Source organism: Myotis daubentonii, chromosome 6, assembly GCF_963259705.1.
Source record: "Myotis daubentonii chromosome 6, mMyoDau2.1, whole genome shotgun sequence".
Taxonomy (NCBI): domain Eukaryota; kingdom Metazoa; phylum Chordata; class Mammalia; order Chiroptera; family Vespertilionidae; genus Myotis; species Myotis daubentonii.
This window is the reverse complement of record NC_081845.1, coordinates 90661456-90687275: the sequence shown is the minus strand read 5'-3', so window position 1 is coordinate 90687275 and position 25820 is coordinate 90661456. Positions and strand designations below refer to the sequence as shown.

The following is a 25820-nucleotide window of genomic DNA, read 5'->3' as shown; positions in this document are numbered from 1 at the left end:
TTGTCCCCAGCTGACACCATGGTACTCATATATACATATGTTCTTGGAAGCCCACTTCAAAACCATTTTATCCGTATTGATTCCTTCCTCCAAGGAATTCCTGTATTTCTTACCTGAAACATCTAATCACATACTGTCTTGGTTACCTCTTTGACATGAGAATGTCATCTCTCTGTACCAGTTTACAGATGAAACCCAAAATCAGCAAAGGTTTTGGAGGATTTTTTTTGTTAATCCTCACCCGAAGATATTTTTTCCATTGATTTTTAGAGTGGAAGGGAGGAAGGAAGGGGGGCCAGAGAGAGGGAAGGAGGCGGGGGGGTGAGAGGAGGGAGGGAAGGAGGAAGAAAGAAAGAGAGAAAGAGAGAGAAACATCCATATGAAAGAGACACATCCTCCTGCACTACCCTAACAGGGGCAGGGGATCAATTCTGCAACCCAGGTATGTGCCCTCGACTGGGACTCGAACCTGCATCCCTGTGGGGCACAGGGCAATGCTATAACCACTTGGAAACACTGGCCAGGACAATTAACAAAGATTTTCTTTTATGCTGCTTTGCTGTGCCCCATGGCACCCAGCATAGTGTTTGGCAAGGCAATACTCAGTAAATACATACTGATTTAAATATTTAGAAAAGTTTCTTAATTTTGGAAGCCTACTCACATGTGTTTTGATACATTAAAGAGAGGCTTCCTGAACCTGATTTTGAAAAGCTGCTTAATATTTTTTATTATTTTCTGTGCCATTTCATAACCTCAAGATGAAGCAACTCAAAAAGGCAATTTCCCTACCATGTTTAGATATTTGGTTACTTTGTTGTGGTGACAATTCATCCCTTTCACAAGAGCTTTTAAAATAATAGGAGACTTTTTAACTGTGCAAACAGCCACCTACCTGTTGTGAAATAACAGTTTTTTTCTCACCTGAATTTCCCCCTTCAAAATCCCCCTTTGCAAACTTTAAACACTCATTTTAAGGGTCCCTTTAAAAACCTACAAATCTGAAAGGTTAGTTTTTTATAAAGATTTGCTGGGCACCTATGAGGTTTTACAGTTATTGATATTCAGACTAGGTTTTAAAGCAATATCATCACTGCCCCCTTTTTGCAAATGCAGAATTTTTAAAAATGTTCTTATTAAAAGAAATGTTCTATACTTTGCTGTGAAAGTAAAGGTCGTAGTGAACAGCCACACTTCACACAGCTTTAGCCCTTTGCAATTGTCATATTGTTTTTGTTATGTGTAGACTCAGGTAATGGGTGACATTGCTGATTTTAAACTAAACCTAAACTTTATTGTGACAGAAGTGTTTGGCTGAAAAAAATTATATTATTATAGGGGCATTAATTTGGGTGTGTTAGAGGTAGTTATGTCAACTTTACATGAATATATTTTAATTATGTTTGTGAACTTCTCTCCAAAAATCCAGAGCTGCCAATGCCAAAAAATGACTACATATAACTTTACATTTTGTATTCATTACTTAATAACCATTTTAATTTTTGATCTATCAAAAGGATGCTTTAGACTTAAAAAAAAACACAATAAGATTCCACCTTGTTAAAGAATTTTTTAAATTCCAAAATATTGATATAAACACTTCTCTACATAATTCAAATTGTGACATTTTCAACTATTACTTGCAAAAAGAGGTCCTTTTAGTAAGACCTGCTAGTGTTCTCTATGAAACAAAAAGGTTAGACTAGTCTGGCCAGTGTGGCTCAGTGGTTGAGCATCAACCTATGAACCAGGAGGTCATGGTTCAATTCCCAGTCAGTGCACCTGCCCGGGTTGCAGTCTTGATCCTCAGTGTAGAGCATGCAGGAGGCAGCTCATCAGTGATTCTCTCTCATCATTGATGTTCCTATCTTTCTCTCCCTCTCTCTCTGAAATCAATAAAAGTATATTTTTTTAAAAAAAGGGTTAGACTAAGGTACCTTCCATTCAGTGTCTCTGAAAACACTGCCTCTCGGAGAGGCTCAGCAAAGGGGCAAGGAAGAAGAAAGAGAACCTGTGTTCAAAATTATTTTTATTTTTAAAAATGTTTTTGTTGATTTGAGAGAGAGGGGAAGGGAAAGGGATAGACAGGAACATAGATTGGCTGCCTCCTGCATGCCCCCCACTGGGGATTGTGCCCACAATCCGGGCATGTGCCTGATCTGGGAAACGAACCAGTGATCTCTTGGTTCATGGTTCAACGCTCAACCACTGAGCCACACCAAAATTGTTTTTAAATGTTCATGGGGCAATACCTCTGGCCTAAATAATTATCTTTTTCCATTTTCTCTGAAGAACATCACTTCCCTTTCTGAAGAAGGCATTGCAGCCTTTCAGTTGTTAATGTAGGCTAAGGTTTATGAAAATGCTCTTGGTAGCTGAACTATGTCAAAAAAATAAAAACTCTCCTGATGCTCAGTGGTTTCTCCATTGATGTGATGAAATTCATGCTCATGTTGGTGGTAAAATGCAAATATAGAAATCTAAGTTGGGCCTTAGTTAAGCCTGTAAAGTCAGAACTGAAGTCTAAATTGAAGAAGTGACAGCTCCTGATTTCATCTTCATATTAAATATGCTTTGTCACAGAAACAAAAGTGTCTAAAAATAGAACTGACTTTATTATCCAGGTGATGTAACCTCTCAAAAAGGGGTTCTTAGTTTTGATCTCCAAGATGGTTGCTTAGAATTTCAGTGTTAATTGCTGTTGTACTTCATCACATCATAATTTGGAGTATTGGTGGTGGGTGTTTAGCAGTCAGTATTTTAATATATGGGAAGCTCTGTTTGGGTCATAATGGTTCTAGGTGAGAGACTGTCTAAAAAACTAAAATCAAACAAATTTAACTGCTTGCTCAGAATTCTTTTCCATGAAACATGTTTTTACTCTTTCCACAAGTAGCAGAAATAAAATATGCTGTGTTGAAATAATGACTGTAGAGTTTATTCTACTGTCCCATGTCTTTATTTACTTAAATATTATCATTTTGTTGAAAATGGGAAAACTTTTTACTGTTATTTATACTAGTACATCAGTTGGTTTCTGCAAGACTAGAATAAACCAGTTGACATGTGAGAAAAGTATGGAGAAATTGGAAATTAGATTAACCTTTAGGTTCACTGTTTTGTTCTACACAACTGGTTCTCAAAGTGTGGTTCAAGGGCCTGTGGAGGGCCCCAAGGCCCTTCATGGGGCCCACAAGGTCCTTCCTTTTTCAATTACATATCTGTGTAAGGGTATTTTTTCTTTATATGCTTTGTATAAGTACCTTGAAACAGATTGCATGTACACATGCAGATGTAAAAATCCAGGTGTCTTTAAGCCAGGCCACTCTCATAGTTTTAAAAAATTTTAAAGTTTTTCATAAAACATGTTGCCATGTAATTATTTTTGTGAATTTTAAATGAGGTTATATTTTACTTTTTTTTAGTTTTAATTTTAGATCAGGTAAAAATCAATAGTTTTAGCCCATATAAACAAAACATCCATAGTGTCCTTAATAATTTTTAAGTGTAAAAAAATTCCAAGACCAAAATGTTTCAGAATTGCTGTGCTAGATCAACATATAAATATGGTGAAAATCAACTATGTTTATTATGAGTTCCAGTTCCTTCTGAATAGCTATGTATGTTCAGTCATTGCTTTTGGCCTGGACCAGTTTCATTCAATAGTGAAAGAAAATATTTTGTTTTGTTTTTATAAAAATTGTACATTAAGGAATACAACAGGCTGATTTGATATAGATATAGTGATTATTACAATTAAGCTAATTAACATATCTTTTCCTTACTTAGTTACCATTTTTTGTGATAAAAGTATCTGAAATCTACTTTTTTAGCAAATTTCCAGTTTTCAATTTTTATTTTATTTTTAATTACAGTTGATATACAGTATTATATTAGTTTTAGGTGTACAACACAGTGATTACACCTTTATATACTTTACAAAGTTATCACCCCCATAAGTCTAATATCCATCTGGCAACATATGTAGTTATTACAATATTATCGACCTATATTCCTTATTGAAAAATATATTTTGAACACTTAATATGCTAGATTACCAAAATAAGTAAAACTTTGTCCCCGCCCTGAGGCTCATTTCATTAAAGTCATTGCTTGTTCAGAAGAGGGCATTTTTTCCAAAATATATCACTAATAGGAATGTCGACTCTGCTGTAAGAGTTTGTCAGTACAGGCAAATGGAAAGGATTCCTGATTTCATTTTGTTTGCAATGTTTTTCCCTGAGGAAGGTGGTATGGGAGAATTTTTAATTTTGTTTCTATTGAGCAATCCTTCCCATATAATAAAAGGCTAATATGCAAATTGTCACCTCGGGAGTTTGACCGACCAGGAATTCGACTGCCTGCTTTAACGTGCTCTGACCACCGGGGGCGGCATGGAACAAAGGAAGGCTCCGGCCAGTAGCCAGCAGCCAGGGGAAGGAAGGCCCCAATCTGCCCTGATTACCCACCAGGCCTAAAGACTCTACCCTGCACAGATTTCTTGCGCTGGACCTCTAGTAGACTAATAAGCGGCCATCGCGTGGGCCAGCACAGGCATGCATGCACGCATGCACGCACACACACACTAATATTTGCAAAACTGCCCAGCACTGTAACATATAGGGGAATAGGCGTGGAATGGTAATGAAATTTTGTTGAGAAGCCCTTTATGAGCAAAATAGATTGCTACCAGTATCAACTTCAATTCGTTTTGAAAATCTCTTCCTCATGAATCTTTTAAGTAGATCTACATGCTGTGAGACAAGTTAGGAGTAGAACTTCTAACTGAGAGATTAACACTTAGATTGTGCAACAATCTTTGTAAATGGTTTAATTTGGGAGTTTCATTTGGAGAAGTGGGAGGGCTATTATCTGTGCCGAAGATTTTCTGTAAACTTGGATTTCCACTCATTATATCTTTATGTATCCTTGTTTTTAATCGATGGTGCTTTTCAAACTCAATTCTGTAGACAGATTAGCTGTGTCCTTTCTGATTAAAACGATTCATGAATTGCAGGTTTAGGGTGAGGTTGGAGGATAGGTTTTCTTTTCTGAAGAGATGACTTGTTTTCTATGCATTCTGATCTGTACCTGATACTAACTTATTACCATTTACTATTTTAAGTTTTCATGTGTACTAGCACATTGAAGGCTTTTAAAAGAATGAATATTTTATTGCTGAAGAAATATAGACTCTTTGAAGATTTTTAAAAGATAGGTTTACATTCTTAATATGGTCACATCAGGAGACACTGTAGAGTTTATTTCACTATCTCCATTGCATGATGTTTGTTTTTTGAAAGGCTTCATCAAAAAACTCTCAATATGATATAAATCTCTAGAGAGGGGGGAGAATTTTAGCTCCTGAATCTGTTGTCGGAAATCACCTTTGGGACTATGAGCCTGGAAAACTTGGTGCAGATTAAGATAGAGTGGAATTGACAAGCTGGTTAAAAAAGGATGGTGCATTTCTAATTAGCTCACAGTGCCTTTAGTTGGAAATTAATTAGATGCTGTTATGTAAATGTCATGTTAATTAAGCAAGAATATTAAAGTGTTATAAATCTGCAAAAGGAATGGCTATTTTGTGTATTAATGCTTTGCAGTTAGCATGAAGGATCTGATAGAATATTTGTTTGATTATTGAGCTTCTGGTAATTTTTAGTTGACAGACTCCTTGACAGTCCATTTGTCCTAATTGATGTGTTTTAGCACATGGTGTAACTGCAGCCAATGAGGACAATAGAACCAAGAACTAAAAATGAAGAGTCATCACAGCTGTTTTAACAAAAGCTTTCCGGGCAGATTGCTGATCTCTATTTCCAAGGTTAAAGAGAAATACTATTTCTCTGTATTTATTCAGCCTTAAATTTTGAGGGCCTAAAATGATTGCCAGCCTGAATGCAGCTGTCCTCCAAACCTGTGTTCTCTGCTTTTCCTGAATCCTAGTCTTCAACCCATTTATGGGTGCTAGCTCAGGGCTTTTTGGCATGCTCAGTAATTCTACAGTTTAAAAGAAAATTTAAGAATTCTGCTACTTTAGCTTGAAATGTTAGTGTTGATGGTTAATGCGATACCTTTTTCAGTCCTGGTTTTGTAAGTTAAAGTGAATTTAATATGTAGATTTGACCCCTGTCTTCAGCTTTACAGGCCTGAAATCAGTACTATTTCCCCAAGAAAATCCACTACCCTGTTGCAAATGCTATTAAGATTTCTAGTTGTTGGGAATAAAGCTGAAGAATTTCATTTCATGGTTCTCATGTGGAATTGCAAATGCAATTCATAGTGCTGCATTATGTATGACACCTTTAATACAAGAATAGAAACATCCCTAGAAGACAAGGTAGGGTATTCAGACTTATGGTCACAAACCACAGCTACCACAGACTCTAAATTGTTGAAACTTAGGAAAAAGTCCTCTGAATGTAGTATCAAATGAAAAATGATATACTGAATATCTTCAGATAATGAAGAGACTTGAAAATATTCTGATAATTTGTTTTAGCAAAAGAAAGTAAAAAGCAGTCATGGTGATTGGTTGAAAGTGAGTTCATGTTGGTTAATCTTGTTACCTGGCCCGAGAGAGTCTGTCAGATTAAGGAAGAAACTTTTAACTGTGCCTTTTTTTTAACGTTTAAAAATCATTTAAAACTCATTAAATGAGTTATTTAATGAGTTTTTTAAAAAACTTATTTAAAATTCAGTTGCCAGACTCAAAGGTAATGATAGAAATCGTTCTGTGCTTAGAAATACATTTATTTTCCCAACCTGATCCCACTACACACACAACACACACACACACACAACACTCACCAATAGAACTCAGTCATCAGGACACTTTTCACACCTTGCTCTTAAGTTATTAGCTCAGTTCACCCTACTGCTTGGGAAGGAGAGGAAGAAGAGCCAAAAATAGAGTTTACAATGATTTGTGGGACCATATGCCAGCCCTTCTCTCAGACATTAACCCAGTAAAAAAAGGCCAACAGCATTTCTTGATGGAGCAGATGCCCTGACTTTGACCCTTGCCATCAACTTTCAAAATTATTTTGTTTGCTTATAGCCACATGGGACTCATGTTAATATTTTTATTGTAGACAGAAACCTGAAAAGGTTCCTCTTGAGTGACCCATAATTTCCTATATTCATTTTAACAGAGTTGATTTGAAATTAATTGTGTAGGAGCATACATCATATCTCCTGTGGCTACTTATTTTATTTGAGAGTACATTAATTTTATATGTCACCACAGTTATTGTAGTCTATATATACAGTCTTCATATGCATCTCTTCTGGATTTTTAAAGAGTTTCATGGGCTATAGTCTGCCAGACCAAACTGAATTCCAAACTCTCTGTTTATAATATTGTATCAAAGCTGGGATTTATTATCACTGCTAGTTACTGCTGTCAATTTGTTTTGGCTCAACTCTGGTTCTATTTGTATTTACTGTAATGTAGTGAATATATTGGATTGGGTTGTTAGTTTAATAAGCTCTCTGGAGAACAGTTTCATGGTGATGCATGTTGAGATATATATGCTAGGTAGCCTTAGAGTTTTTTGCATACTTGCCAAACCTGCATTAGGAATTCATTCATTAGGAGTTTTAGAAAGGATAACTGTCACCCTACTGATGAGGTAAAGTTTGCATTTGTAAACATGGGAGTGTTAATTCATGAGTCCCAGCCAAATTTCTTTGAGGGTTTTGATTTGACCTATTTCTCCCTTCTCATAATTTTAATGAATAAACTATTTTATGTTCTTTTAAAAAAGTATTCTGGTGGTTAAGTCGTTACTGAATCTTGTGCTCTGTGCAGCTCACTGTGTTGTGGGAACTCAGTGATCTTGGCCAGATATTGAGCTGAGAGCTAAAGAATTGTTATCAGAGACTGGAACTAATTGGGTTGTTATTATTTACATTGTGCTCTGCTGGTCTAAAATGCACACTGATCTCTTTGTTTGCCCACTCCAACCTATTGCATCAAAATGTCCAGAGTCAAAGTCTGGGAAACCTGTACTTTAAAAATGCTACCATGAACTTTCTGGATTCCAAAAACATTCTAATATTTTTATGTGAGATACACACACACACACACACACACACACACACACACACACACACACACACATACTCTTCAGGGTGTACATTTAAGATTTGTACATTTCAGTATAGATTTAAGATTTATACATTTCATTTTACTATTTTATGCTGTTATTGTTATACCTCAATTTTTAAAAAAGATTTTAATAGCCCTGGCTAGTGTAGCTTAGTTAGTTGAGTGTTGTCCCAGGCACCAAAAGGTTGCCAATTGGATTCCTGGTCAAGGCACATGCCCAGGATACAGGCTTGTTTGCTGATATGGGGTATGCAGGAGGCAGCTGATTAATGTCCCACTTTTACATTGATGTTTCTCTCTCTCCCCCCACTCTCTCCCCCCCTTTCTAAAAATCAATAAAAATATTTTTAAAGAAGATTTTAATAAATGTACATTAATCTCCTGATTCAGTCAAGCAGCTTGTATTGTTTTTGCTTTTTTATTCTCACCCAAAGATATGTTTATCAGTTTTTAGAGAGAGAGAAAGGGGATGGGGAGAGAAGAAGGAAAGGAGAGAGAGAAACATTGATATGAGAAATATTGATGGATTTCCTCCCGTACACACCCAACTAGGGATCAAGCCCTCAATTCAGGTATGTGTCCTGAACAGGAATTGAACCCGCAACCGTTCGGTGTATGGGATGACTCTCCAACCAACTCAGCCATCCAGCCACGGCTCCATGTTACTTATTTTCATGTCACAGTTGCCTATTTGAATCTATTTAATTTTAGTATGTTAAGCTTTCTCTGGGGAAGTGACATTTGTAGAAAATGCCCTGCTTTTTTGGTCTTCCATTTTATTCTTGCCTTATTTTGAAATTCTTCAAAAGTATTTCCAAGTGATGCTGGCCAATGATGAATATCCTTCTCCCTGATTACATTTAGCATTCATTACTTGTTCCATATTCTTTGACACTTGATCATTTTTGATCCAGCTCTTTATTGCTATCATGTATTTTTCTCAATTATTTACACAAATTTTGTCCTCCTAATAAGTTTGTAAGTTCCCTGAGCATGAGACTGACCCATGATGGCACATAATAGGTATTTGCTAAATGCTCTTGGACATTAATAATACACTTATTTAGTTTTTCCTCCCCTTTTCCATTTCCCCTCTGTGTCTTCTTATACCCACTAAGGTTTGCCAAACTGCTGTTACGTCCTTGGTGTAGAAAAGAGTGGACTAACAATGAACTCTTAGGTATGATTTCTAGGTCCCTAAATCCCATGGATCTTCGTGGCATAAACTCTAAGAATAGGTCTCAGAGCTTTTTCATCTTTCTTTCCTTTCGATGAGTAACTTCAGTGATATGAAATCATCTTCTGGGTGATATACAACTCTGTCAATTAACCATGTTTACCTTTACTAGTCATAGTCACCTGGGACCCTTTTCAGAAAATATGTGTAACATTTGCCTGTGTGTTCTATTTCTTTATGATCATCACACGGCCCTTTCCAGGGCATATCAAGAACCAGTGGTCTTTATGATTATTTATTAACTTCTAATTTCAGAAGTTAGGGCATGGTTGGTGGGGAGTGTTGAGGTATATATCAATATCAACTTAAGAACTTGTTGGTAGTCCTGATTCTGAACCAACTTAAGAATTTGTTGGTGGTCTTGAAATTACTGCTTTTCAAGCCTTCACCCATTGACTGACTAAATCTTTTGCGTACTCTTGAATGATGCCTATCCATTAGATTTCTGGACCCTCAAAGATTCCATGAATGCCCTCTTTATATCATACGAGGGGCCCGGTGCACGAAATTCGTGCACTGGGTGTGTGGTGGGGGGAGTGTCCCTCAGCCCAGCCTGACCCCTCTCACATACTGGGAGCCCTCAGGCGTTGACCCCCATCACCCTCCAATCGCAGGATCGGCCCCTTGCCCAGGCCTGACACCTCTGGCTGAGGCGTCCGGCCCGGGCAGCGGGGACCCGCAGCTGCAGCGGCCCCGCGATCGTGGGCTTCGCTTTAGGCCCAGGCAAGGGACCCCTAGCTCCTGGGACTGCCAGCTTCGACCATGCCCAGCTCCCATCGCTGGCTCCACCCCTACTTCCTGCTAAACTGGCCAGGGCGGAAAAGGCACTGATTCTCCGATCATGGCTGGGGGGCAGGGAAAGGCGGCCCCAGGGCCGCCTTTGCCCTGCCCCCCAGCTCTTAGCTCCCCCCTGGGTTTCCGATCACCGTCAGTGGCAAGGGGCTTCTTCCTGCTTTCCCTTTCGCCTCCTTGCATTGTGCCTACATATGCAAATTAACTGCCATCTTGTTGGCAGTTAACTGCCAATCTTAGTTGGCAGTTAATTTGCATATAGCCCTGATTAGCCAATGAAAAGGGTAGCTCGTACACCAATTACCATTTTTCTCTTTTATTAGTGTTGATTCTTATAATTAAACTAGACATTTCTTTCTTGGTTCCAATGTTCTCTTTATATATTAAAATGATCTATATTTCTTTATTTTAATATTTTATTGATTTTTTTACAGAGAAGAAGGGAGAGAGATAGAGAGTTAGAAACATCGATGAGAGAGAAACATCGATCAGCCGCCTCCTGCACACCTCCCACTGGGGATGTGCCCGCAACCAAGGTACATGCCCTTGACTGGAATCGAACCTGGGACACCTCAGTCCGCAGACCGACGCTCTATCCACTGAGCCAAACCGGTTTCGGCGATCTATATTTCTTTTGACAAGAAGTTTGTTGTTCCTTAGGCAGCTTCCCCCCTCCCCCCCCCCCCAAAAAAAATAAGGCTAGTTTTGCAATGAATTCAAAGGTAGGGTAACAACTGAGATCAGTCTAAGAGGGTGTACTCTTGCTGTTGCTTTGTAGAAAAGCTCATCTCCCCAAACTTGTGGGTAATTTCTTCTCGTTGGATTGGAATTCTAGTTAAAATTTTATCCTTTAACTTTTTAACATTATGTGATATTCAGTTAGTTTTTATGAAAAGCATGTTCTAATGTAGAAAAAATATAGATCTAAATTGCTGAACTAAGTTCATCTACCACTATCACCACCTTCTCCATCTTTCCTATTATGCATTATTGCAGGTTGATCCCTGCCTTTTTAGGTTTCTTTTTATCCAAGATAGCAGCTATGGGCATGTAGCGGGTATGTCCTGACTGATGTGCCTGCCTTTCTATTTCTAGGTGGGCCATGCACAGACACAGCTCATGTCTCGTTAATCACACCAACCAAAAGATCCTGTGGTACAGGTACGTACATCATTCTTTTTTTTTTTTTTAATCCTCACCCGAGGATATTTTTTCATTGATTTTTAGAGAGTAGATGAGAGAGGGAAAGACAGAAACATTGGTGTGAGAGAAACACATCGATTGGTTACGGGGCCCGGGCCAAAGAGGAGCCTGCAACTGAGGTGCCCTTGCCTGGAATCTAACCCAGGACCCTTTTGTCCACAGGCTGACACTGCCAAAGCAGCTAGGGCCGTACACCATTCTTATCTGGCTTCATTCTTATCTGAATTCTTCACAGAAATTAGCTACTGGTTGTAATGTGGTGTCCTTGCCAGGATGCTCTCTAATTTCTTCCACCAGTTTTGAAGTGATGTAGTTTGTGCTTAATATTGGGAGTGGAGTGTGAGCAGAGATCAAAGTGGTGCTCTTGGAGGTCAGATTGACTGAGTTAAACTGTCACCTAGAACCAAGAAGATAGTTTCCTAATGTCTGAAGAATATTATAACATGAAACATATATTGCCCATTTTATAGCATGTGGCTAATAAAGTCTTGGACTTATTAAAAAAGGTATTTAAAAAATGGAGACTGGAAGGTGAAAGAAGTTGTAGTGCAGATAATCAGTGTTTTAACTTGACTATTAGAATATCCTAATAGTTTTGGAAAATTACTTTCTCTCTCATCTTCAGTGCATGGGGTACACTGAAATTATTCTTTTTAGATATATAAAGTCTCCCAAAATATCTTTGTGCATCTGTGACATTTTTGTTAAATATGAAGTCATGAATCTTGTAGCTCTCTAAAAAGCAGTCATAATGGCCATTGCTCCCTTAGCCTACAGCTCAATTTATTTTAAACAGTAAATTTGCCTTTTCTAATAATTCTGCCTGCTATTCAAAATATCTCAAGGATTATATTTGGAAGAGTCAAAATAATTATATTGTTTTTCTAAAGGTCACAGTCAGAGTATTTTTCATAATTTAAAAAGTCCTTTTAACTTTTCAACAATAATAGCACAAACTATTTCTATGTTCAAACTCATTCTGAAACCTCAGCCCCTTCAAATGCTCATAATTTTTATGTTAAACTAACTCAAACAGGCCTGACCTTGCATAGTTCCTGAGTGGCATCCAGGCATTGAACTCTGGGAATTTAATTTCACTCTTCTGTCCCACATGGCCAGTTTTGAGGCAGGGCTGTGTGAGAAGGTCCTGGGATGCTCTCATCCCTCCTGCCCTTGTACCCAAGCTCCACTGGGCAGTTCCAATGGAGATGGAAGAGAACTGTGCCCTGGAGAGAGACAGACCATCCTGATTAGCCAGTGGGAAGTCAGAGCCAGCTTCCCACCCACTCCAGCCAGAAGCTTGGGAACATTCAGAGTCCTTTGATTTCAGGTCCAACACTTGACATGCACAGTGTGCTTTAGTCTTTCTTCTTTCCTTCCATTCTTGGCCCTCAGTGCAGGGTTTCCTGTTAGCACTACCAGTGTGTTTAGGTAGCAGTCAAGGAGTGAACCTCAAGCACATTGGGTAATCCTGAGAGACAAAGAGACTCGCATGCTCAGATTAGGCACCAAAACTAGTAGGAATCCTTCTCTGAATATTGTGTACTTGTGTCCTTCATCTTTGAGGCAGGTGTTTTCTTCTCCCATACTATTTTGTGTATCTGAAAATAATAATAGCATTTATTGCATGCTAACTGTATTACCAGGCACCATTCAATATGCTTTACATAGATGACCAGTTAATCTGCAGAACAATTCTGCAAGAGAGTTATTCCTCTTTTATAGATGGCAAAATAGATACTCAGAAAATTAAGTACATTTCTTGGAGTAATATTGTAGTAAGAAATAGAAACAGAACTTAAACACAGATCTTTCAGATACTAAAGCTTGTGTTGTTTTTGCACTACATCATGTTACTGCTTATCACATTTACACTAATAAAAGGGTAATATGCTAATTAGATGGGATAGACCAACGTCCTTCTGGACAAAGCCAGGGTGGTGGGGCTGAGGCAGAGGCGGTTAGGGGCGATCAAGCCAGCAGGGGAGAGTGGTTAAGGATGATCAGGCCTGCGGGGGAGAGTGGTTAGGGGTGATCAGGCAGACAGGGGAGCGGTTAGGGGCATCAGGCAGGCAGAGGCGGTTAGGGGTGATCAGGCAGGCAGGCAGTGTGGTTAGGGGTGATCAGGCAGGTGAGTGGTTAGGAGCCAGTGGTCCTGGATTGCAAGAGGGATCAGGCCTAAACCGGCAGTCAGACATCCCTTGAGGGGTCCTGGATTGGAGAGGGTGCAGGCCAGGCTGAGAGGGGGACCCCCCCCCCCCCACCCAGTGCACAAATTTTGTATTATAATCATGTTCCTAGCCAGATGGTGGAAAAGCATATCATTGAATAAGATAGGGAGAATGGGAGATACATATTTAGAAATATAGCATGTAATGAAGTAGTGGTTAAAATGTGAGTTCTAAAAGCAGATCCTAGCTTTATGTATTACAAAATGTGATTTTAGGTAAATAAGTTAATATCTCAAAATTTGTATTTCATCTGTAAAATTGGATGATAAATCTATTGAATAGGTTTGGTGTAAGAAATAATATGCGTAAAGCTCACATAATAGATCTCTAAAAGTAATTGCTATTTTAGTGTAATTGTATCATTAAAGATTATGTGTATACAGTGGCCAACCATTAAATGCTGGGGATAACACATCAGGAGGTAATTTAGATAGAAAGAAGACTAGAAGTGCAGAATTCATTGCTGTACCTAGTTTCATTAATTGATTTTATGTTGATTACATTTTTTGTTGCATTTTAGTATTACAGTAGGAACTCGTAATATTTTTAGGTCTCTGTAAAGTGAAATGATAAGGATTGAGCTCTCAGTCACACATTTCCAGGCCTTCTTTTAGGTGACTACATAGCTCTTAACTAGGAAATGATTGAGAATTTCTGAATTGGAAGGAAATTAATGCAATGTCCAGGTCATCTTCTAAAAAGCCCGGAAGAAAGTTGAGATCATTCAGCCTGCATATTAAAGGTTATCAAGTTCAGCCTGGTGCACTTTCCAAGAAACTTCTTTGTGCCCCCTCAGACTCACTGAACTAGCCTTACTATGGCCCTGATGTCCGACCATGAGTCAGTGGTTGAGCGTTGACTTATGAACCAGGAGGTCACGGTTTGATTCCCAGGCAGGGTACGTGCTCTGGTTGCGGGCTCGATCCCCAGTGTGGGGTGTGCAGGAGGCAGCCAACCAATGATTCTCTCTCAACATTGATGTTTCTATCTCTCTCCCTCTCTAAAATCAATCCTATCTAATAAAAGGGTAATATGCAAATTAACTGTCACTCCATCACAAAGATGGCGGTGCCCATAGCCACAAGATGGTGGCGCGCAGTCCTCTCAGCCCTGCTGAAGTCACCCAGTCCCGGGGGGTGGGGGGTGGCCGCTGAGAGCAGGCAGCATGAGTGGCCTGGCAGAATGCTTGCTTCATCACCGCGGCCATGGATGGGCCTCTGGCCATGCCGGGACGCGGAACGCTTGCGTGAGAAGAGAAGGAACCGGCGAGCTGAGCAGAGTCGAGTGGCTCCCGACTCCTGGGCAAGGTCAAGTCCGGGCGGCAAGATGGTGGAGGGGTGGAGGATAGTGTGACAGGAGGGGCTGGTGGTGGAGGCAGAGGGGTGAAAGGTGGTCGAGAAAGAGGAAGGAAGCCCTTTATCAGAGTTCTGAGAACAGGCAGGGAAGCGTTTGCATTTCCCAGCCACAAATGGGCCTCTGGCCAGGCTGGATGGGGCGTGGATGGGCCTCTGGGCAGCGGGCACGGAGTGGCCAGGCCCCGCAGAGAGCTACTGGTGCACAGATTCATGTGAAGGGCTACTATTAAAAATATATTTAAATAACAACAAAAACTATGGTCCTGACATCAGAGGACAGAGTTTCCTGATTGTCAGAGGTAAATTGAATGATTTGCTTTGAGAACTGCAGGTTGACAGTCTTTGTCTCCATCTTTCTGTCTGTCCTTGAATCAGCAGACTGCCCATGATGGGGATTCTGAGCATTTTTCTTATGAGTCATCATCAATTATAGTGTTACATTGCTGGAGTGTTCTTGTATTCCTTATGTCTAGGTTCTTCAAGAGAGAGCTCATACTTCTAGCATGCTCTGTGGTGCTTCTGCCATAAAAGGGCACAGTCACAGTAGCTCTCCCAAAGAGCTCCTAGAGCACAGGGCTTCAGGCATAGATGATCTATAAATAATTACCTGACAGTAGTATCACTTCTTCCTTGGAGAGAGACCCTGTGAATTAGGTCCTACTGACCCGCTCCAAGCCAATCAGTTCAATACAAGGTTGGACCTAAAGCAGCCTCCAGCATAGTAATGAGGTGTGTTAGGAAAAAGATACTTAGGCTAAAATATAGTGGTTCTTTAGGTCAGCAGTCCCTGAAGAAAGCATATAATGTATAATCTGTTAGGTATGGGGAGAAAATAGTAAAAGTTCTTTATCCCAGCCTTTTAAAATTTCTGTTTTGCAGATTTATTTTATAATTATATAGCAGTCCATACAGTTTAAAACCAGCAAATACATAGGATGCATATTAAAGTTACATAGCCAAATATCTTAGAGAATGTACACGCAAAAAAAAAAAAAAAAAAAAAAAGTTATTGACCTTTTCAGTGAACAGGTCATTTTCTTTTTAGTATTTTGAAAATTAGATCTAAAGATTAGCATTAGGCCCATAATTATAAGTCTGAGTGGTTGATTAATAATGTCTCTATGTTTCAGGGGACTAATGTTGATCTGAGGATACTGTAATTTAAACAGGTGGAAAAAAGTGTAGAGTGGCTTGTCTACAACCATCAAAGTGAGAAGGGGAACTCTTTTTTTTTTTTTACTTTATTTTTACTATTGACACTATACATATCCCCATTCTCCCTCCCTCCCTTCCCACACACACCCTGTCCACGTGCATCCAGCCCCATTCCCCCTTTCCTCTGGCCATCATCATAGTATTGTCTGTGTCTGTAGATTATGCATATATGTTCTTTGGCTAATCCCTTCACCATCTTCCACCCAGTTCCCCAAGAGGGAACTCTTTAAGAAATTGCTCTGTGGTAACTGGAAGTCTAAGAAGTCTAAGAAGCAGGTTGCAAAAAGTAGTAGTGGCAAGTAAAAGATGAGTTTTATTTGTGAACTAGGTGAGAAACTCCTTTCTTTAGATGTTGGGTTTGGCTACATAGCACTGGTAACAGTTAAACTCTGATGGAAAAAAATAAACAGCAGCACCATGATTATTTTGGTATTTAAAGCAGAGAAAAATTAAGTGAAGGTTCTTTGTGGCTTTGTAGAGCTCTGGGAATTGTCAGCAGAGAGTTGAAAAGTGCTGCCAAATCCCAGGTTGCTTTGGTTAGAATGTGAGAGTTAAAGCATATCACACCTTCAGATTACTAGAGAGAGCTTACCTTTCTTCAAAGGCTTTGGGTATTTTGCACATGTTCCCTTGTTAATTCTCACAACATTCCTGCCAAGAATGAATATATTGTGAAGGAAAAGAGTTCACTTTCCTTGGCAACAAACCACCTTTTGTCCTTCATCTTTTCTAACTATTAAGTAATACCTTAAGCCAAAACGTAATCAGAGCTGTGGTCATCCTTTTTAGACAACTTTATTTGGAAGGTGTTTGGATATTTATGTGAATATCTTCAGGAAGTCCTATTTTTAGAAGTATTTTTTTTTTATTGCTTTCAGAGAGGAAGGGAGAGGGAAAGAGATGGAAACATCAATAATAAAAAAAGAAATATCAATGATGAGAGTGTCATTGATCAGCTGCCTCATGCACCCCCCACACTGGGGATTGAACCATAACCTTCTGATTCATAGACACTCAACCACTGAGCCATGCTGGCCGGGCCAGAAAGTCATGTTTTTTATGTTTAAAATGCCTTGTGGGAGGTCTTTTTGCCTTTTTTAAAAGACATGTAACCTTTTTTTTTTTTTTAAATAAGATTTATTTGCAGAGTTACAGTAGAAGTTATTTTGTATTTTATGTATTGGAGTTTGCTATTGGTAAACTTTACAATTTAAGTTATAATGGACAGATAGAACCATGTTTTTTCTTAAATGTTCATAGAGAAAAAGTCTCTCTCCAGGAAGATCCTTGAACATGACTAACCCAAGGACTCTGCTCCTTCCAGATGGAGCATTAAGCAGTTCTTAACTCTAGGACCTGGGTTGACTATATCAAAGCATAGACTTGTTAGCATACGAAAAAAAGGAAATAGCTCCTTCCCCGTTTTAACCACACCCTATGGCTTGATTTTGTGTTTTCATTTTATAGTCCCTTTATTTCTGAAGTTAAAATAAAAAGTCATAAACAAGCTAGCAGACTTGATGGTACTGTTTACAGGCTTTTGCTCCACAATATCTATATTCACTATTACTCTTCTTCCAGCACATTTGTTGAGCAAATAGTATTCTCTCTGATGACTTGAAAAATGATAGTTTTAAAATGCTCTGTGTATGTTAAAAAATGTGATTATAGTTAGTAGAATAGCAAGTAAAATAGCCATTTGTGGGGCCATACGTGAGCTGTAGTATTATTTGAGATGAAAGCAGATGGGACTAGAAACTCCCATTAAAAACCAATGCAGGTTTTCTCAGAAAGTACCATCTTTTCACTCTTTAAGAAGCATGTTAATTCAGTTTGACTATCCTTTGCCTGCTTTTTCTTTTCTTTCCTCTTGGAAAGCACATGTTTATTAACGTTTTAGGTCACCTATTTTCCTTCCAGCATGATGAACAGTGACATGAACTGGATAGCCTTGTATTGTTCATTGTTTCCCATTTTTCCCTAAAACCTTTTTTTGGCTCATTTCTCTCAGGCAACCTGCTTGTGATATTATTGTCTGTTTTTACAAAATCAAGAGAAGAAAACCCTTTCACCTGGGAGATAAGAGAAGATTGATGTGCTAAACACTTTCCACATCAGTGTTCAGAAGCCACTTAAAGGGGAATGTTTCATTGTTGTTATGTTACCATGAGGTTTCTAGAAGATCTTTTAAATTGATTCAGAAGCTAAAGGGTGGCAGTGTTAAATCAGAAGTGGCCCTGTAAATCTTAGAAATACCCACAGTTGTGTGTTTTATCTCCTGGTAAAGTCAGTATTCATGGAAACATTTCGGCCATTGTATTCTAGAGAGTTGAGTCGGTGACTATAAACTGTGTTAGTCCGTATTACACTTTGTAAATGACTCTTCTAAGAAGGACTCTGTAGAGCTTAAAGGAAGGCAGCTTTGGGTGTGATTCAACTATGTAAGTCAGTTCTTTTTTTAAGAAAATTCTTTCTTTTTGGTCCTTAAGATACAGCTTTTCCCTCTGCCTGCAGTATCAACATTTGAGACAGAAAGTTAGAAATTTGACCTACTTTTGTATTATGCAAGTTTCCATCAGGAGGATATTAGGGAAGATATAAACCTTTTTTTTTATTAGCATTCAATGTAACCATTGAAGAAAGATCAAAACAGTAATCTGTCATGGCAAGGAAAAAGTATTTAAAAGATGTTTTACCTTGTGTATTCATCATCTTAGGTCCTAAAGGAGTTCATTTAATTCTTGAGGCAGATTGCCAAAAAAAAAAAAAAAAAATGTCTAATATAAAAGGTGCATGTTATGTTTTACCATCCAAGGGGAAAAACAAAAAAGGCATTGGTTACATGTATGCCATAGTTTATTTGCTGACAGTATGTGCTTTTTGGCCATTGAGTGGAAAACTGGGGAGGGGAAATAAATTGCTACATGCTTTTTCATGTGTGGTGTTTTTTGGGGTTTTTTTTTTGCCTATATCAACTTTAATTTGTCTGAGTTGTTGCTTATATTAAAGAATAGAATGAGATAGAAAAGCACTGTATAATTAGGTGATTTGATTTCAATATGTAAATAATAGTAGGTGAGTTTAAAAGCACCTCATACAATGTATAGATCTGAGAAAAGATTAGGGAGAGCTTACTGTTTTTCATTTGTACTCCTGAATGAGAGTTAGGTCCCATTGTCCCCAGTTGTGTCTGTGTTACAGGCTGGCTAAACATGTATGTCATGTATGAGAGTTTGCTGAACTTGAAGTCATTGGCTTGTTTCACAGGCCTTGTTTGGGTTTTCCTCAAGAGAAGCAGTGGCTTCCTTTCTGAGAACAGGCTGATATAAATGCATATCAAGCCAGGATGCCAATCTTACTAACAGGGATTTTTGTACTTGGAGGATTAAAATGCACTCCACTATGAAAAGGAAAAGGCAATGTGATGCGGCTTGTTGCTATTTGGGGTATGTGGGTGTATGAGAAGCCCAGGCTGTGGTGTTGAGCTGCTCACGGTTCGGTTCACTTGCTTTGTGCTAATTCAGTTTGCTTGGATCCTTGAATGCAGTTACAACTGGGGGTTTTTGCCTTTGTGGTCATTTATTTTATCATAGCTTGCACTCTTACTAAGAAGAGAAGCCCTGAACTTCCATTAATTAGCTGTTCTATTGCTCCACTGGGGCAAAATGCCTGAGCCAACATTGTTTTAAAAAGGATATCAAGGGAATTTAATACCCCTCTCCTCCTCTGAAACTTTTGGATTATTTGGGGGGTGGACATGGGGGGTTCTTTTCAGGTGCTGCTCCATAGCATGTATGTGCCTGTTAAGAGCACAGCATGTTAGAAGTGTAGCTTTCCCAAAGCAGTCTTACCAGAAGGAGCAAGATAGAACAGCCACAATGCTGCATTATAAATCATCGGGGCCTCGCACTGATACTGCCCATTAAGGAGACTTTTTTTGTGTGCTCTACTCAGTTCCTAGCTGTACTAATAGAACAGCGCATCAAGCAAGGCTGTAAATAAAAGTTATTACCTAATAGGTGGGTGCTGAAGTGGAACGGACGGAGCTGAGGCATGGAGGCCTTATTACCGCTCATCAGCAATTATAAACAGGATAAAGTGTCTGGGACTTGCGCTGATGCAGCGAGGGCTAATAGAGGCTGGGAATGACACTGAGCCATGATAGGATGATGTATGCTGATGCGTTTTTACTGTCTCATCGTGCTGCTTGCTCCCAAGACAAGTTATGTTATCCGTTTTCCTGCTTGCTCATCTATTTGAAGAGACAGTCCCATTGCCTCTCCTGCCAGCAGGTGGGCTGGCATTTATTCCTCATACCTGTGTCTCCTTCTAAGGCAACCCCCTCATGAAGAGTCTTCAGAAGTATTTCATAATCATGCCGATTAAAGCCATAATCTTATTGTATCACCTGCTGTCATGGGTATAGATCACACCTTCAGAAGTGGTTGCTTACGTGGAATATAGGACCAGCTGAGGCACTGTAGTTAGTCTCCCAGCCCAGTACTTGATTCAAAGACCACTGTGACATTTCTGCAGTAGATTCTGCAGTGACATGCAAAAGAAGTGGTAAATATGCATCTTGCCCCTGAGAGCTGATCCCATAAACAGAACAAGTACAGAAACATAAATACTACTAATTTCAGCTATAGAGAGCAGGAAATGTAACTAATGTTTATTTTTAAAAGTGAACACAGGGAGGATAAATTATACAAATCATTATGAGCAAATATGCTAATGTGGTCTTTATTTTATTGTTGATAGTATTACAGAAGTTCCCCATTTTTCCCCCTTTGCCCTCTACCCATCTGCCCTCCCCCCCAGGCCCTCTGTGTCCATGGGTTATGCATATATGCTTAAAAGTTCTTTGGTTCCTAAGAGTCAATAGGAATGATAAAGGGATACTGGAATGTGGAGGGAAAATCTAAAAGTAGGACTGTGTTTTTTAGTGAACAGAAAACTGCAAATATGACTTTAAGTAGCAGAGAAGCAACTATACTTGGGAAAATTGAGATACGGCTCTCTTCAGCTTTGACCATTTAGCCTCATTAGATCCCAGCAATTAGACTTAGAGATAGGAGCACTCTAGCAGAGCAACAGGGGAGTGCTTTGAAAGGGTTTACCCGTCTGCTGTAGGAGTTTATGAGCATCCAGTAGTACAATCGTTTATCACTTATGCCTCTAAATCAGAGGTTCTCAACCTGTGGGTGGCGACCCCTTTGGGGGTCGAATGACCCTTTCACAGGGGTCCCCTAAGACCATCAGAAAACACATATATAATTACATATTGTTTTTGTGATTAATCACTATGCTTTAATTATGTTCAATTTGTAACAATGAAATTGGGGGTCACCACAACATGAGGAACTGTATTAAAGGCTCGCGGCATTAGGAAGGTTGAGAACCACTGCTCTAAATGAATACACTTCTTGTTTGTTTGTTTTTTTGTTAATCCTCACCTGAGGATATTTTTCCATTGATATTTAGGGCAAGTAGAAGAGAGAGGGAAAGACAGAGAAACATTGATGTGAGAGACACACATCAATTGGTTGCCTTCTGCATGAGCTCCAACCAGGACCTGGGCCGGGGAGGAGCCTGCAACCAAGGTATGTGCCCTTGACTGGAATTGAACCCGGCACCCTTTGGTCCGCAGGCCAAGGTTCTACTTATTGAATCAAACTGGTTAGGTTTCTACAACACATTAAAAATTAACCTATTAGGAGATTTCCTGCTGTTTGAGAAATTGTAGTTTTTCCATGGAGTTCTTTGATACCTCAAATTATGCATATGTGTACCTCATGTTAAAGAAACCTGATATATGATAACATTATAAACCAGATAAACTAAGAATTAATGTTATAGGAGAATCCTTTAGTCTATAAAATGTTTTGCTACCTGGTGAAGGTGGATAGGTTTTTACTTTTGCACATAAAGTAATATTTGACTTGCCAGATAACCAATTCCTGCTTATCCCATTTATTCACAGTGTTTTCTGTGAGTAGTGGCCAGTAAAATAGAGAAGAGATGAATGTAAGCAAAATGTTTTAAAATAATAATAGGATTTAATGACTGATTAGAGTTGGCTGAAGAAAGAGTATAAAGTTATAAACATGGGGAACTGAGAGAAGAAAGATGAGATTGATGGCAGTAAAAAGATTGCGAAGGAGAACTGGTTGAAACTATTTTCGGTTTCTGATAACCTAAATTTTAGGTCATTTTAGATTGTCCTGTAGAAAAGTATAAATATAGGCCTAGTTTGGAAATTATTAGTCTAGAAACAGATTAAAGGTGTGCAAGTGGGTAAGGGAAATGAATACAGAAGAACAAGGGGCTAAGGACTGCATTTAGGGGGCTGGGAAAGAGAAAAAGATGCCAGTAAGTAAAGAATGCTAAAGAAAGGACAAAACTTTATACAGTATTATGAAAGATGCATGAAAAGAGGGGCCAGGAAACATGAAGACTAAGGGGAGCTGTTGTCTGTAGCTAGCAGAAGATCACTGAAACCCTGAAAGAAGTTCATGTAATGTGGTGGATTAAAAGCTTGATGGGAGGCCATTATGAGGCACTCCATAACAAGGAGAGAAAGGCAACAGATAGAAATCATTCCGTTTAAAGAGTTAGGTGAGCCATTAAAAACCATTAAGTAATGGTGGTTGGAGGGACAAACAGGGTCAGGTATGGAGGTGGTTAGACAGGGAAATATTTTGCCCTTGTTAAAATACAAAGGAAAGATACACGAAGAGAAAGAAATAGAAATATTAGGAGAAATAGAACTGATACAAAAGTAAGATTCTTTAGAGGCAGAAATCTAGAAGGATTACTTCCTTCCAAGAGTATATGGAAAGAGATACAGATATAGATAAATACATTTTCTCTTTTCATGTGTAGATGGTTAGCTGGACAAGATGAACCAAGGAGTTCATCTTAGAAGGTCATCATTTTCTGAATAAATAGATAATACCATCAGCTGTAAAGTAGCAGCAGAGAACAGGTTATAAGAAGAGAATTATTGTGGACTAAAGGAGGAAAAATAGGATTTCCAAGTAATAGTTAATCCAAATTGTCATTAAATACTAGTTTAAATTTACAGTGGGCCAAAGTAAGACTTTCTCTGGAAAGAGCAAAGAGAGAACAAGTGGCACTCATTTCTTTCTTTTTCTATTATGTTTCCATTTTCAAAGTAACACGTGGTAGCACATCATAACACAGAATAGTTTATGAGAAAATGGTAGTCTAGAGACAGTCCACTCCATAAAACCGACCAGCATTTCTCTCCTGACAGTTTCTATTGTAGTATTTTCATCCTGTAGGTTACCTTTATATCTGTGGAAGGAAAAAAAATACTGTGTCACCCCAGAATTTCCTTTCACCATTGTTTTATTCCTCATTTTTGGAAATACAACCCCCAAACAAGTTCCTAGGAGGAGTTTTGGGGTTCTTGCATTTCTGAAAATGTCTTTTCTACGCCTAGTATGGTGGAAAGTTTGACTAAGTATAGAATTCTTGGATGAAAATGATTGTTCCTTCCCTTCTGTGCTATTACTGAGAAGTCAATGCCACCGATTTTCTTTTTTTTAAGTGATATATCTGAGATTTTTTTTCCACCTCTAAAACTCTTAGTATTGTGTTTTTATTCTTGGTGTTACAAAATTTGTAGTGACGCATCCAGTGGTCATCTTCCCCCCACTCTCCCCGCCTTTCAAGATGTTGGATGCTTGCTAGGCCCCTAAAATTTGAAGACTAATGTCCTCCTTCAGCTGTAGACTGTCTTTGATATTCCCCCAACTTAACATTCTCTTCTCTGTTGGGTTTCATAATGTAGATCTTGAGCCTGCTAGATTGGTGATTTTTTTTTTTTCTTTCTCATAATTTCCATCTCCTCTTGTTTACTTTATCTTCCAACACTTCTTTTAACCATTATACTTTCATTGAGCTTGCTCTTGTTCCCTGAAAGTTTCTTTTTCATAGTAACCTATTCTTGTTTATAATAATAATAAAATAATAATAATAATAATAATAATAATATAGTAATATATTCTGAGTATGTTAGTGATTAGACTTGTGCTCTTCTGGGGTTGTTATCTGTGATTCTCTTGAGACCAGTTTTCATATTTGTCTTAATCTTATCCTTCATGTTTCTGTTCTCAGTTGCCTGGTTAAGCTTGGTTTTCTGTTGACTTCTAAGGGGAAAAAAATGCCTAAATGGATAGTTTCTCCAATGTCTCTTTCTTGCATTGGAATTTTTACTGTGGGCTCTGTGTATGATGGAGTAGGAAGGCAGTGTTAACTGACAGAATTTATTGTGAGAAAGTTGAGATCGTGCCGTCAAGGCTCTCAAATGCAGAAGGAGGACTTGACTATGAGGAGCCATAAAAACAGCTTTGCCTAGATGGGTCATTCACCTTGTTTAGAGAGGAGCTATCCAGATTTTTGCCAAGTAAATGTGGGCTGCTACCAAGGATGGGGGGTGCAGACTAGTACAATTATTCTGCAAATACACTTTCAGTGGATCCCCCTGGTTTCTACCCTGCTTCTCATTCGGCTTCTCTTAAGAATTGCTTTGCATGTAGTGGCTGCCACCTCTGCAGTCACCAAGTTTCAGTCTCAACATGGCTAACAACATCTAGATATTTGTTTAAAATCTGTTTTTTATTATATTAAATGCACACAATTTATTACAGTGGGTTAATTGTTCATGTTGTTTTTTAAATGTTATTTCAGTTGGGTTTGAGGAGGTTGAAGGGTCAGAGGAAAATGTATTTAGTCCTCTTTATCTAAAAGTTACCTGGGACAAAGTCAGGATTATACTTTCTGATTTATCCATTGATGGGAGATAAAAGGGAAGGGTAGCTTCAATAGAATGTGTGGTTCTTAGGAAACCTACTAAATGAGAATGTACCCAAGTTAAAGCCTCTAATCCTGAAGGGAAAGAAGTATATAGAGTTGGTGGTTGAGAATGTGGGCTCTGGAGGCAGTTTATGTGGGTTCACATTCCAGTGCTCCATTTTACCAACCATATAACAGGAAGAATGGTTGAATTTCTCTATGAGTCTTAGTTTTCTCTTTTGTAAAATAATAGACCCAATCATAGAGTGAAATGAAACAATGTGTTTAAAGCACTTAACATGATGCCTGGTAAGTCCTCAATAGGTAGATGTGGACAGAAGGTACCAGGTGATCTGATTGAAAGGAGAGTGAAGAGAAATTTGAGGAAATGTAGAGGAAAGTGTGAAAGAACTCACACAACTCAGATAGTGCACTAGTGGGGTCCCTCAGCCTGGCCGGTGCCCTCTCGCAATCCGGGACCCCTCGGGGGATGTTGGAATGCTGGTTTCTGCCTGCAGGGATTGGGCCAAAACCAGCAGTCCTACATCCCCTTAAGGTTGTAGTAGTGTGCCAAGGGCAGGTGGCCGGGGAGGAGCCCACACCACTCTATTCATCCCAGCCCCGCTGCGCCTGCCACCACTCGGTCAGCTCGCTGAGTGGCGCTCCCGCTGTGGGAGTGCACTGATCATCAGGGGGCAACTCCTGTGTTGAGCATCTGCCCCCTGGTGGTCAGTGCGCTTCAAAATAACTGGTAGTTCAGTCCTTCTGTTGCTTAGACATATATATATACACACACACACACACACACACGCACACACACATACATACACACATACATATATTAGAAG

The 25820-nt window shown here is 39.0% G+C and overlaps 1 protein-coding gene across 2 annotated transcripts in view; it reads left to right on the top strand.

Moving 5' to 3' along the window:
* The window catches only part of ZFAND3 (zinc finger AN1-type containing 3), a 352681-nt gene that overhangs the window by 266311 nt on the left and 60550 nt on the right, over positions 1-25820 (top strand). Inside the window, exon 4 of one of the 2 annotated variants that reach the window (XM_059701801.1) lies at positions 11241-11306. The exons of the other annotated variant lie outside the window; for it this stretch is intronic. Within the exon in view, the coding sequence (XP_059557784.1) occupies positions 11241-11306 (66 nt within the window). The remainder of the gene's footprint in view (positions 1-11240; positions 11307-25820) is intronic. 2 annotated transcript variants of the gene reach the window in all.